The 12,715-nt window shown below is 49.0% G+C and overlaps 1 protein-coding gene across 4 annotated transcripts in view; it reads left to right on the top strand.

The window, feature by feature from the left end:
- LOC310819775 (nck-associated protein 1-like) overlaps positions 1–7,222 on the top strand; it is a 22,803-nt gene extending 15,581 nt beyond the window's left edge. For all 4 annotated transcript variants that reach the window (XM_083691157.1, XM_083691155.1, XM_083691156.1 and 1 more), the window contains exons 18-30: positions 842–961; positions 1,263–1,402; positions 1,491–1,622; positions 1,771–1,989; positions 4,018–4,148; positions 4,377–4,474; positions 4,674–4,767; positions 5,584–5,666; positions 5,764–5,938; positions 6,269–6,385; positions 6,550–6,659; positions 6,750–6,839; positions 7,091–7,222. In XM_083691157.1, the coding sequence (XP_083547283.1) occupies positions 842–961; positions 1,263–1,402; positions 1,491–1,622; positions 1,771–1,989; positions 4,018–4,148; positions 4,377–4,474; positions 4,674–4,767; positions 5,584–5,666; positions 5,764–5,938; positions 6,269–6,385; positions 6,550–6,659; positions 6,750–6,839; positions 7,091–7,207 (1,626 nt within the window). In that variant the 3' untranslated portion in view covers positions 7,208–7,222. The remainder of the gene's footprint in view (positions 1–841; positions 962–1,262; positions 1,403–1,490; positions 1,623–1,770; positions 1,990–4,017; positions 4,149–4,376; positions 4,475–4,673; positions 4,768–5,583; positions 5,667–5,763; positions 5,939–6,268; positions 6,386–6,549; positions 6,660–6,749; positions 6,840–7,090) is intronic.
- The last annotated feature ends 5,493 nt before the right edge of the window (positions 7,223–12,715 follow it).

Genomic DNA, 12,715 nt, shown 5'->3' with positions numbered 1-12,715 from the left:
TGAGTAGTTAACTACCTCTCCTCCTCCTCCTCCTCTTCATCTTCATCCTCCCATCCTGAGTAGTAAACTACCTCTCCTCCTCTTCCTCTTCATCCTCCCATCCTGAGTAGTTAACTACCTCTCCTCCTCTTCCTCCTCCTCCTCTTCATCTTCATCCTCCCATCCTGAGTAGTAAACTACCTCTCCTCCTCTTCCTCTTCATCCTCCCATCCTGAGTAGTTAACTACCTCTCCTCCTCTTCCTCCTCTTCCTCTTCATCTTCATCCTCCCATCCTGAGTAGTTAACTACCTCCTCCTCCTCCTCTTCATCTTCATCCTCCCATCCTGAGTAGTTAACTACCTCTCCTCCTCTTCCTCCTCCTCTTCATCTTCATCCTCCCATCCTGAGTAGTTAACTACCTCTCCTCCTCCTCCTCTTCATCTTCATCCTCCCATCCTGAGTAGTTAACTACCTCTCCTCCTCTTCCTCCTCCTCTTCATCTTCATCCTCCCATCCTGAGTAGTTAACTACCTCTCCTCCTCCTCCTCTTCATCTTCATCCTCCCATCCTGAGTAGTTAACTACCTCTCCTCCTCCTCCTCCTCTTCATCTTCATCCTCCCATCCTGAGTAGTTAACTACCTCTCCTCCTCTTCCTCTTCATCCTCCCATCCTGAGTAGTTAACTACCTCTCCTCCTCCTCCTCTTCATCCTCCCATCCTGAGTAGTTAACTACCTCTCCTCCTCCTCCTCTTCATCTTCATCCTCCCATCCTGAGTAGTTAACTACCTCTCCTCCTCCTCCTCTTCATCTTCATCCTCCCATCCTGAGTAGTTAACTACCTCTCCTCCTCTTCCTCCCAGCGGCATCATATCGGCGACCGCAGCCTATCGCTATGCAACATGTTCCTGGACGAGATGGCCAAGCAAGCGAGGAACCTCATCACCGACATCTGCACCGAACAGTGCACCCTCAGCGACCAGGTAGGAACAGCTGAGTGAGCAGGGAGGAACAGCTGAGTAAGCAGGTTAGAACAACTGAATGAGCAGGTCAGAACAGCTGAGTGAGCAGGTCAGAACAGCTGAGTGAGCAGGTCAGAACAGCTGAATGAGCAGGTCAGAACAGCTGAGTGAGCAGGGAGGAACAGCTGAGTGAGCAGGGAGGAACAGCTACTGGGACATGAGAGGCTTTGAGTGTCGTTTTGATCATTTGTGTTGAAGATGACAAGAAAGGGAACCGTGTGTGTGTGTGTGTGTGTGTGTGTGTGTGTGTGTGTGTGTGTAGCTGCTGCCTAAGCACTGTGCCAAGACCATCAGTCAGGCGGTCAACAAGAAGTGTAAGAAGCAGACGGGGAAGAAGGGAGAGGCGGAGAGAGAGAAGCCCGGCGTGGAGAGCATGAGGAAGAACAGACTACTGGTCACCAAGTCAGTACTGCTCTGTCTGTGTGTGTCTGTGTCTGTGTGTGTGTTTAACTGTGAACCAAAGTAAAGTGTGTGTGTGTGTGTGTTCCAGTCTGGATAAGCTGCACACGGCCCTGTCAGAGCTGTGTTTCTCCATCAACTACGTTCCCAACATGGTGGTGTGGGAGCACACCTTCACCCCCCGGGAGTACCTCACCTCCCACCTGGAGATCCGCTTCACCAAGTTAGTACCCTGGCCCTGGCCCTAACCCTGAGCCCTAACCCTGAACCTAGCCCTAACCCTGAACCTAGCCCTAACCCTGAGCCTAGCCCTGACCCTCACCATGACCCTGAACCTGACCCTGACCCTGACCACCCCCTCTCCGCCCCAGGTCCATAGTGGGGATGACCATGTACAACCAGGCCACCCAGGAGATCGCCAAGCCGTCTGAGCTGCTGACCAGTGTGAGGGCGTACATGACTGTGCTGCAGGGCATCGAGAACTACGTCCAGATAGACATCACCAGGGTGTTCAACAACGTGCTGCTGCAGCAGACGCAGCACCTGGACAGCCATGGAGAACCCACCATCACCAGCCTATACACCAATTGGTACACACACACACACTCACACTCACACACACACACACACTGACAATCACCAGCCTCTACACCAACTGGTACACACACATACAGTCATGGCCAAAGATATTGGCACCCCTGCACTTCTTTCAGATAATGCACCACTTCCCCCAGAAAATTGTTGCAAATGCTTTGGTATTCACATGTTTATTTATTTTGTTTGCATTAAAACAACACAGAGAAAAAAGCAGAGAGAAAGCCAAATCTGATATCATTCCACATGAACTCCAAAAATGGACTGGACAACATTATTGGCACCGTTTCAAAATTGTAAGAAATAATTGGATTTCAAGCATGTGATGCTCCTTTAATTTGTATTTTAACTCACCTGTGGGAAGTAACAGGTGCTGGCAATATAGAAATCACACTTGTAACCAGTTTAAATGTAGAAAAGTTGACTCAACCTTTGTGTTGTGTGTCTGTGTACCACACTGAGCATGGAGAAAAGAAAGAAGAGCAAAGAATTGTCAGAGGATTTGAGAACCAAAGTTGTGGAAAAGCATTGGACAATCTCAAGGCTACAAATCCATCTCCAGAGATCTTAATGTTCTTGTCCACTGTTCGCAACGTCATCAACAAGTTCACAGCCCGTGGTACTCTAGCTAACCTCCCTGGACGTGGACGGAAGAGAAAAATGATGAAAGATTGCAATGAACGATTGTTCGAATGGTGGATAAAGAACCTTGATCAACTTACAAACAAATTCAAGCTGACCTGCAGACACAGGGTACAACAGTGTCAGCTCGCACTATCCGTCGCCATCTGAATGAAATGGGACGCTATGGTAGGAGACCCAGGAGGACCCCACTGCTGACACAGACATAAAAAAAAGCCTGACTGGAGTTTGCTAAAAACTTACCTGAAGAAGCCAAAATCCTTCTGGGAGAAGATGAGACCAAAATAGAGCTTTTTGGTAAAGCACATCATTGTACCGTTTACAGAAAACAAAATGAGGCCTCAAAGAAAAGGAAGTTAACTACTCAGGATGGGAGGATGAAGATGAAGATGAAGAGGAGGAGGAGGAGAGGTAGTTAACTACTCAGGATGGGAGGATGAAGATGAAGAGGAGGAGGAGGAGAGGTAGTTAACTACTCAGGATGGGAGGATGAAGAGGAAGAGGAGGAGAGGTAGTTAACTACTCAGGATGGGAGGATGAAGATGAAGAGGAGGAGGAGGAGAGGTAGTTAACTACTCAGGATGGGAGGATGAAGAGGAGGAGAGGTAGTTAACTACTCAGGATGGGAGGATGAAGATGAAGAGGAGGAGGAGGAGGAGAGGTAGTTAACTACTCAGGATGGGAGGATGAAGATGGAACACGGTCCCTACGTCAAACATGGTAGAGGTTCATGTTTTGGGGTTGCTTTGCTGCTTCTGGCACCGGATGCCTTGACTGTGTGTATGGCATCATGAAATCTGAAGACGACCAAAGAACATTGGAGCACAATGTAGACCCAGTGTCAGAAAGCTGGGTCTCCATCAGAGGTCATGGGTCTTCCAGCAGGACAATGACCCAAAGAATACTTCAAAAAGCACCCAGAAATGGTTTAGGACAAAGCGCTGGAGAGTTCTGAAGTGGCCAGCAATGAGTCCAGATCTAAATCCCATAGAAAGCCTGTGGAAAGATCTCAAACAGCAGTTGGGAGAAGGCACCCTTCAAAACTGAGAGACCTGGAGCAGTTGGCAAAAGAAGAGTGGTCCAAAATCCCAGTAGATCCCAGTAGCGATTGATTTCAGTTATTCTTTTCCAAAGGGTGTGCTACCAAATAATAAGTTGAGGGTGTCAATAATGTTGTCCAGTCCATTTTTGGAGAATAAATAAACATGTGAATACCAAAGCATTTGGAATTGCAAGAATTTTCTGGGAGAAGTGGTGCATTATCTGAAAGAAGTGCAGGGGTGCCAATATTTTTGGCCATGACCTGTATACACACACACACACACACACACACAGAACTGTCAAATGAGTGTATGAAACTGTGTGTGTGTGTGCGTGTGCAGGTATCTGGAGACGTTGCTTCGGCAGGTGAGTAATGGCCACATCGCGTACTTCCCCGCCATGAAGGCCTTCGTCAACCTGCCCACAGAGAACGAGCTCACCTTCAACGCCGAGGAGTACTCTGACATCTCTGGTGAGTTACCTTTCTACAACCAACTAACAACCTTTAATAGATGTCTCTACAACCAACTAACAACCTTTAATAGATGTCTCTACAACCATCTAACAACCTTTAATAGATGTCTCTACAACCATCTAACAACCTTTAATAAGCATCTATACCACCATCTAACAACCTTGGTGCGTGTGCGTGTGCGTGTGCGTGTGTGTGTGTGTGTGTGTGTGTGTATGTGTTTTCTAGAGATGAGGTCTCTGTCTGAGCTGCTGGGTCCATATGGGATGAAGTTCCTGAGTGAGAGTCTGATGTGGCACATCTCCTCCCAGGTGGCCGAGCTCAAGGTGAGGTCAGGGGTCATGCGGTGAAGGGGAGGTCAGGGGTCATGGGGTCAAGATGAGGTCATGGGTGGGGGGGGGTGAAGGAGAGGTACTCTGATGCATCTAGCTTCTCCATTTGTTTTCAGTTGTGTTGATGCACCCAAGTGAGTGATTGAGTGATTGTCCCCCCCCCCCCCTCCCCTCCTCTCCCCCTCCTCTATAGAAACTGGTGGTGGACAACGTGGAGGTTCTGACCCAGATGAGGACCAGCTTTGACAAACCGGAACAGATGGCTGCTCTGTTCAAGAAGCTCTCCTGTATGTATCTCTCTCCTTCTCTGTCTCTCTCACTGTCTCTCTTGGTTGTGTTGTGGTCCTACCCTAGGTTACCAACCATTCTCCTGAAGAATGTGAGAACGTCTTGCAATTCTTTATTAAGAAAATTGTAAATCTCAGAGACTAGATCCTCCCTCCGATACGTGACCTGACTGTTACTTACCGACTGGAGGCAAACCTGGATGCATTGGTTCCTGTATCGGATGAAACATTTCCAAAACACAGCCTTTCTTGTCATTTGCCGATCTAGAAAAGTCATCCATGCTTTCATCTCATCTGGTTTCCATGATTACAACTCCCTCTGTTCTCCCCTCAGTAAAACCTCCCTCTCACGGTTACAGGAAGTCCAAAATGCAGCAGCTCGGCTTTTAACCAGAACTAGAATAGACCACATCACCCCAATGTCAGCCTCCCTCCACTGGTTACCTGTTAGTTTTAGAATTGATTTGAAGATTTTACTGATGACTTTTAAGTCTGATCTGGGTCTGGGTCTGGTCTGGTCTGGTCTGGTCTGGTCTGGGTCAGGTCTGGTTCTGGTCTGGTCTGGCTCTGGGTTTGGCACCAGACTATGTTTCTGACCTTACTAGCGCAGCCCAAGATCCTCAGTCAGGGTTCGGGTCAGGATTAGGGACTCTGGAACGTTGGATGCTGCCCTTACTCTGTTTAATCTGTTGGTTTCCTGTTTTCTACTTCTATGTATATTTTAATTATTATTTAAAACACTTTGTAACACTGTATTAAAAAGTTGCTATGTAAATAAAGTTTCTTCTTCTTTTTCTGACCCTGATGTGTTCCTAGCGGTCGACAGCGTCCTGAAGAGGATGACCATCATCGGAGTCATCCTGTCCTTCCGCTCGCTCGCCCAGGAAGCCCTCCGAGACGTGAGTCCTCACCTGACCCACAATGCACCACACTCACACCTCTCTCACCTGACCCACAATGCACCACAAGCAGTAACAACCCAACCCCCCACCCCAGGTCCTCTCCTGCCACATCCCATTCCTGGTGAGCTCTGTGGAGGACTTTAAGGACCACATCCCTCGGGAGACGGACATGAAGGTGGCCATGAACGTCTATGAGCTGTCCTCCGCTGCCGGGCTGCCCTGCGAGATCGACCCTGCTCTGGTGGTGGCGCTGTCCTCTCAGAAGTCTGGTGGGTTAACAACACACACGCACACACATGCACTCTTACACAGTGTTGTGTATATTTTTGACATTTGTATGTCGAAATATGTCCTTTTAACTAATTTAGTGCTGAGGGTGAACAAAGTCGCCCAAATGGTCAACATTCCAGAGCACCAGGGCCACTTTATTCACCAAAGATGCATAAATGATGATGCTTCATTTTGTAGCCAATCAAGTGTTGTTGCTGGGTAAACATCACATAAAACACTCTAGGTGGTGAAGGAATTCTTTGGCAGTTAGTGAGTTAATGAAGTGTGATGTCATGAAGTGTGATGTCCTGTGGTTGTCATGGTTCCAGAGAACATCAGCCCGGAGGAGGAGTACAAGATCGCCTGTCTGCTCATGGTGTTTGTTGCCGTTTCCATGCCAACACTGGCCAGCAACGTCATGTCCCAGTACAGCCCTGCCATCGAAGGTTCTCACTGTTGTTGTCAGAGATGAGTTTTTAAACTGCTGTAGACTGTGTGTGTGTGTGTGTGTGTGTGTGTGTTCAGATGATAGTGATGATGTTGTGTTCCTAGGAGCCAGAAGGGTGTGTGTGTTCCAGTTTTGTAACCTGTGTGTGTGTGTGTATTTCAGGTCACTGTAACAACATCCACTGCCTGGCAAAAGCAGTGAACCAGATCGCTGCAGCTCTGTTCACCATCCACAAGGGCAGCATCGAGGATCGGCTCAAGGAGTTCCTGGCTGTAAGACCCACTTAACCAGTCCTCCCAGTATAACCAGTCCTCCCAGTATAACCAGTCCTCCCAGTATAACCAGTGTGTGTGTGTTTCCAGCTGGCGTCGTCCAGCCTGCTGAAGATCGGTCAGGAGACGGACAAGGTGACGACTCGAAACAGAGAGTCCGTCTACCTGCTGCTGGACATGGTGAGAGACCACTGCTCTGCATTATCACTGAGGAGACATTTAATACATTATCACTGAGGAGACATTTAATACAATAAGATTTAATCTATCATAATGATGATGTATTTATTCTATTATAATGATAATGTATTTAATCTCTCATTATAATACATTACCATTATAATAGATTAAACACATTATAATTATAATAGATTAAATACATGATCAGTTATGAAAGATTAAATAGGTGTGTGTGTGTGTGTGTGTTGTAGATCGTCCAGGAGTCTCCGTTCCTCACCATGGACCTGCTGGAGTCCTGCTTCCCCTACGTGCTGCTGAGAAACGCCTACCATGCTGTCTACAAGCAGAGCATCAGCACCTCCGCCTAGAGAGAGAGGGGAGGGGGGGGGGGGGGGGGGGTGCGCCTACCATGCTGTCTACAAGCAGAGCATCAGCACCTCCGCTGATGGGGGGGGGGGGGGGTGCGCCTACCATGCTGTCTACAAGCAGAGCATCAGCACCTCCGCTGATGGGGGGGGGGGGGGGGGGGGTGCTGGTGATGAGAAACGGCTCCCACGCCGTGGGGTGGGGGGCTTTGACGTTCTACACTACTACAGGGGTGTCTGTCACTCAGCAGGAGCAACGAGCTAGCCAGCTAAATGGAATAAACAGCCAGACAAAACCTGTTTGAAAGGGACATAAAAGGCTATAAGTGACTCCATATTACGCTACTACTACACTACAACACTACTATACTACTACACTACTACGCTACTACACTACACTACTACACTACAACACTACTATACTACTACACTACTACACTACACGATACTACTACATTACTACACTACACACTACACTACTACAACATTACAGCCTACTCTCTTTGGAGTTCTAACTGACCAGAGCTTCAGGACTGCAGTTACTATCTGACGGTTTATCAGACAATAACTCACCAGTTAGCTGAGCAGCATAGAGCTCCTGCTCCGGGTCGCCCCACTGGTCAGAACCTGGTTAGAACCGGACCCTGAACCAGATCTAAAACTGGACCCAGAACCAGACCCTGAACCGGACCCAGAACCAGATCTAGAACCGGACCAACAACGTGGATGGATCCGGGACCACAGGAACCTGGTGGCTAACAGACTGCTCACTGGCTCCCCCTGCAGGCGGTCTGAACACTACATCCTAAAGCTGTGGGATCAGCTGCTGTTGTATTAACGACGCCTCGTGTCCTTAAGGACGAGAGGAACCTAATGAGTTTGGTCGGTAAAAAACTTAGTGACACTACATTCCATTTTTGAAAAGCATCAGTGTTGCAACATACAAGACATAGTAAAAAGAAAATAATATGTTATTGGGAAAAAAATAACAAAATCTCATGTTGGGTTTTTGGGGGGTTTTGGGGGTTTTTGGAGGGTGAGGTTTTAAATATCTTTATCTTTAATTCTGAACATGTTGCCTGTGTTGGACAGAGCTGGAGGGGGAAAGGTGGTGATCTTTAGGTTCGAGTGGGTTTCCTGTGTGTTTTTTACGGTTTTGTTTTTATCTGAATGATTTTGCCAAATTATCGACACTAAAATGCTTCTCCTTTGGTTTGGAAGTGGACATGGTTGCTGGTGAGGAGAGTTTGTATAAAGCATAGTATAATTTTCTAACTAACTCGTGAGGCACCATCGCTCTGCACCAGAGTCGGTCGGAGGCGGAGAAGTGAACATTCTAGCATATTTATTGAATGTTTATAAATTGTTCTTCCTTAACCACTTTTTATATGTTTTCAATTTTTGAAAATTCCACTGTAACTTCCATAACATGAATAAACATGAGGGTTATATCCACCGGCTGTCCCGGCCTCTCAGTCTGTTACAGCTCAGTGATGTTGGCGAGGAGAGATAAGAGAGATTTTACTGAGATAACAGCGATATGACTGTTATATAACCAAGAGATTTTTTTCTTCTGTTTTTATTGGACAGAGGCAGGAGGAGAGGGGATGTCAACAGGACATCGGCCGGTTCTAACCCATGCCGACATGGGCATATGTGTGCACTGTAGACCATGGTGCAAGACCACTGGACCACCACTGGACCACCCCAGGCCATGGTACTTGACCACTGGACCACCCCAGGCCATGGTACTAGACCACTGGACCACCCCAGGCCATGGTACTAGACCACTGGACCACCCCAGGAACATTGGACCACCCCAGGCCATGGTACTAGACCACTGGACCACCCCAGGCCATGGTACTAGACCACTGGACCACCCCAGGCCATGGTACTAGACCATTGGACCACCCCAGGCCATGGTACTAGACCACCCCAGGCCATGGTACTAGACCACTGGACCACCCCAGGACCATTGGACCACCCCAGGCCATGGTACTAGACCACTGGACCACCACTGGACCACCCCAGGCCATGGTACTAGACCACTGGACCACCCCAGGCCATGGCACTGGACCACCCCAGGCCATGGTACCAGACCACTGGACCACCCCAGGCCATGGTACTAGACCACTGGACCACCCCAGGCCATGGTACTAGACCACTGGACCACCCCAGGCCATGGTACCAGACCACTGGACCACCCCAGGACCACTGGACCACCCCAGGCCATGGTACTAGACCACCCCAGGCCATGGTACCAGACCACTGGACCACCCCAGGCCATGGTACTAGACCACTGGACCACCCCAGGCCATGGTACTAGACCACTGGACCACCCCAGGCCATGGTACTAGACCACTGGACCACCCCAGGCCATGGTACCAGACCACTGGACCACCCCAGGACCACTGGACCACCCCAGGCCATGGTACCAGACCACTGGACCACCCCAGGCCATGGTACTAGACCACTGGACCACCCCAGGCCATGGTACTAGACCACTGGACCACCCCAGGCCATGGTACTAGACCACTGGACCACCCCAGGCCATGGTACTAGACCACTGGACCACCCCAGGCCATGGTACTAGACCACTGGACCACCCCAGGCCATGGTACTAGACCACTGGACCACCCCAGGCCATGGTACTAGACCACTGGACCACCCCAGGCCATGGTACTAGACCACTGGACCACCCCAGGCCATGGTACCAGACCACTGGACCACCCCAGGCCACTATAACCAATATAACTGAGATAAAACTGATAATGTAGACGTCATCCTGTCCCTCAGCCCAGCTCTGGTCGCTGTCCTCTGAGCAGCAGAGCTGCTTTCCTGATTTATTGTTCAGTTCCAGCATACAGGTACTTAACTAATGATCATACAGGTACTTAACTAATGATCATACAGGTACTTAACTAATGATCATACAGGTACTTAACTAATGATCATACAGGTACTTAACTAATGATCATACAGGTACTTAACTAATGATCATACAGGTACTTAACTAATGATCATACAGGTACTTAACTAATGATCATACAGGTACTTAACTAATGATCATACAGGTACTTAACTAATGATCATACAGGTACTTAACTAATGATCATACAGGTACTTAACTAATGATCATGTTAAAAAGACCTGAAAAACACAAAACAAAGTGACAATAGAACCCTGAGTGTGTTTCCATAGTTTGTCCACCAAAGGGCCTCTAGTCGTCTAACCCTAACCCTAACCCTAGTCGTCCCCCTAGTCGTCCCCCTAGTCGTCCCCCTAGTCGTCCCCCTAGTCGTCCCCCTAGTCGTCTAACCCTAGTCGTCCCCCTAGTCGTCCCCCTAGTCGTCCCCCTAGTCGTCCCCCTAGTCGGCCCCCTAGTCGTCCCCCTAGTCGGCCCCCTAGTCGTCCCCCTAGTCGTCCCCCTAGTCGTCCCCCTAGTCGTCCCCCTAGTCCAGAGAGGGTTGTCTGGGTTATGAATCATCACTGTTAGAAGACCCAGAGGAAGCAAGGGTGTCAATAAGGAGGCAGACGCCCATTTAAGGACGTCTATGATGAGAGGTTGAAGATCATCTGCATCTGGACGGCTGTCAGGAGCGATGTGGGGTGTGCGAGTTCTCCCTCCCAGGGACGTCTGGCCTGTTCATCTGGCAGGACAGTTGTCGGACTAACATGCTTCTTCTGAGTCTTGTCGGACATTTAGTTCAATTTATAAGAGATTGTTCTTGACCAAGATGGCTGCTGCTATTGCTGCATTCCAAAATGCATATGTTAATGACACACAATGCCCCTGTGTGGTAGGTTGAGAACACAACAACCACAGCAGCATCTCACACACTGATGTCATCACTGTTGGCCTAGCCTGACACACGCTAACACACAGCAGACCATCATACACTGGAGGTTAGAGGCCTGCTGCTCCAAACCACGCTGGCCTTAAACATGCTTCACCTAGCCTCTTCTCTGGAGAATCTAGGTGGACAGAACCTTTAACACGACACTATCACCTTCAGAATGAGGGAGGTGCTACGCACTGTGGCTGGCTGGCTGGCTGGCTGGCTGGCAGGCAGGCTGACTGACTGACTGACTGACTGACTGGGAGAGAGGGAGGCAGCACCTAGACTCCCCCCGGCACCTACGCCAGGATCCTGTTTGTGGACTTCAGCTCTGCATTCAACACCATCACCCCAGCTCTCCTCCAGGACAAGCTATCCCAGCTGAGAGTGCCTGAGCCCACCTGCAGGTGGATCACTGACTTCCTGACAGACAGGAAGCAGCAGGTACGGCAAGCTTGTCTCGGAGCCCCAAACCATCAGCACTGGAGCCCCACAAGGCTGTGTGCTCTCTCCTCTACTCTTCTCCCTCTACACCAACAGCTGCACCTCTAGCCACCCTTCTGTCAAACTCCTGAAGTTCGCGGATGACACAACCCTCATTGGATTAATCTCCAACGGTGATGAGGCCGCCTACAGGGAGGAAGTTGACAGCCTGGCTTCCTGGTGCAGTCAGAACTACTTGGAGCTGAACGCCCTAAAAACTGTAGAGATGGTAGTAGACTTCAGGAGAAGCCCAGCCCCAACCGCCCCCCTCATCATGTATGACTCCCCAGTTAACATTGTGGAGTCATTCAGATTCCTGGGGACAATAATTTCACAGGACCTCAGGGGGGCAGAGAACATCACCTCCACCATCAAGAAGGCCCAGCAGAGGATGTTCTTCTTGCGCAGCTGAAGAAATTCAACATGCCGCAGAAAGTGATGGTTGAGTTCTACACGGCCATCATTGAGTCCATCCTCAGCTCATCGATCACCATGTGGTTCGCTGCCTCCACTGCCAAGGACAAAGGCAGACTGCAGCGGATCATTCGGTCAGCCGAGAAGGTCATCGGCTGCAACCTGCCATCTCTCCTGGACCTGTCCCACTCCAGGACCAGTAAGAGAGCAGGAAAGATCATAGCTGATCCTTCCCATCCTGGTCACAACCTGTTCCAGAGACTTCCATCCGGCAAAAAGTTTCTTCCCCATGGCAGTGGGGCTCACAAACAAGCTTCCTGTCTCTCACTGACTCTGGGACTTCTACTCCTCCCCCCCACCCCACCCTGTTACACACACACACACACACACAATGCACTGACAGTGTAATTTATAATTATTTAAACTTATTCTAATTGATAGTGTACATGCCCCATAACCACTCCACAGCCTCTAGCCTCATTGCCACAGGATGTGGCAATGAGCCTACAAGATGTATTGCCTACACAGCCTACAAGATGTATTGTTTTATTGTTCTATCTTGTAAATTTGTTATTGCTATTTTCTTAATATTTTGCTATTTTGTAAATTTCTTGTCAATATTTGCTATTTGTTTTTTCAGTTTTCCGTCCCATGCACCAAGTAAATTTCCTGTATGTGCAAATATACTACCAAATAAAAGAATTCTGATTCTGAGGGAGGGAGGGAGGGATAATGAGGCCCCTCTACTAGCTACTGTAACACTGATGATGAATTC

This window comes from Argentina silus, assembly GCF_951799395.1.
Source record: "Argentina silus genome assembly, chromosome: 19".
NCBI lineage: Eukaryota > Metazoa > Chordata > Actinopteri > Argentiniformes > Argentinidae > Argentina > Argentina silus.
This window is presented reverse-complemented; position numbering and strand designations above follow the sequence as displayed.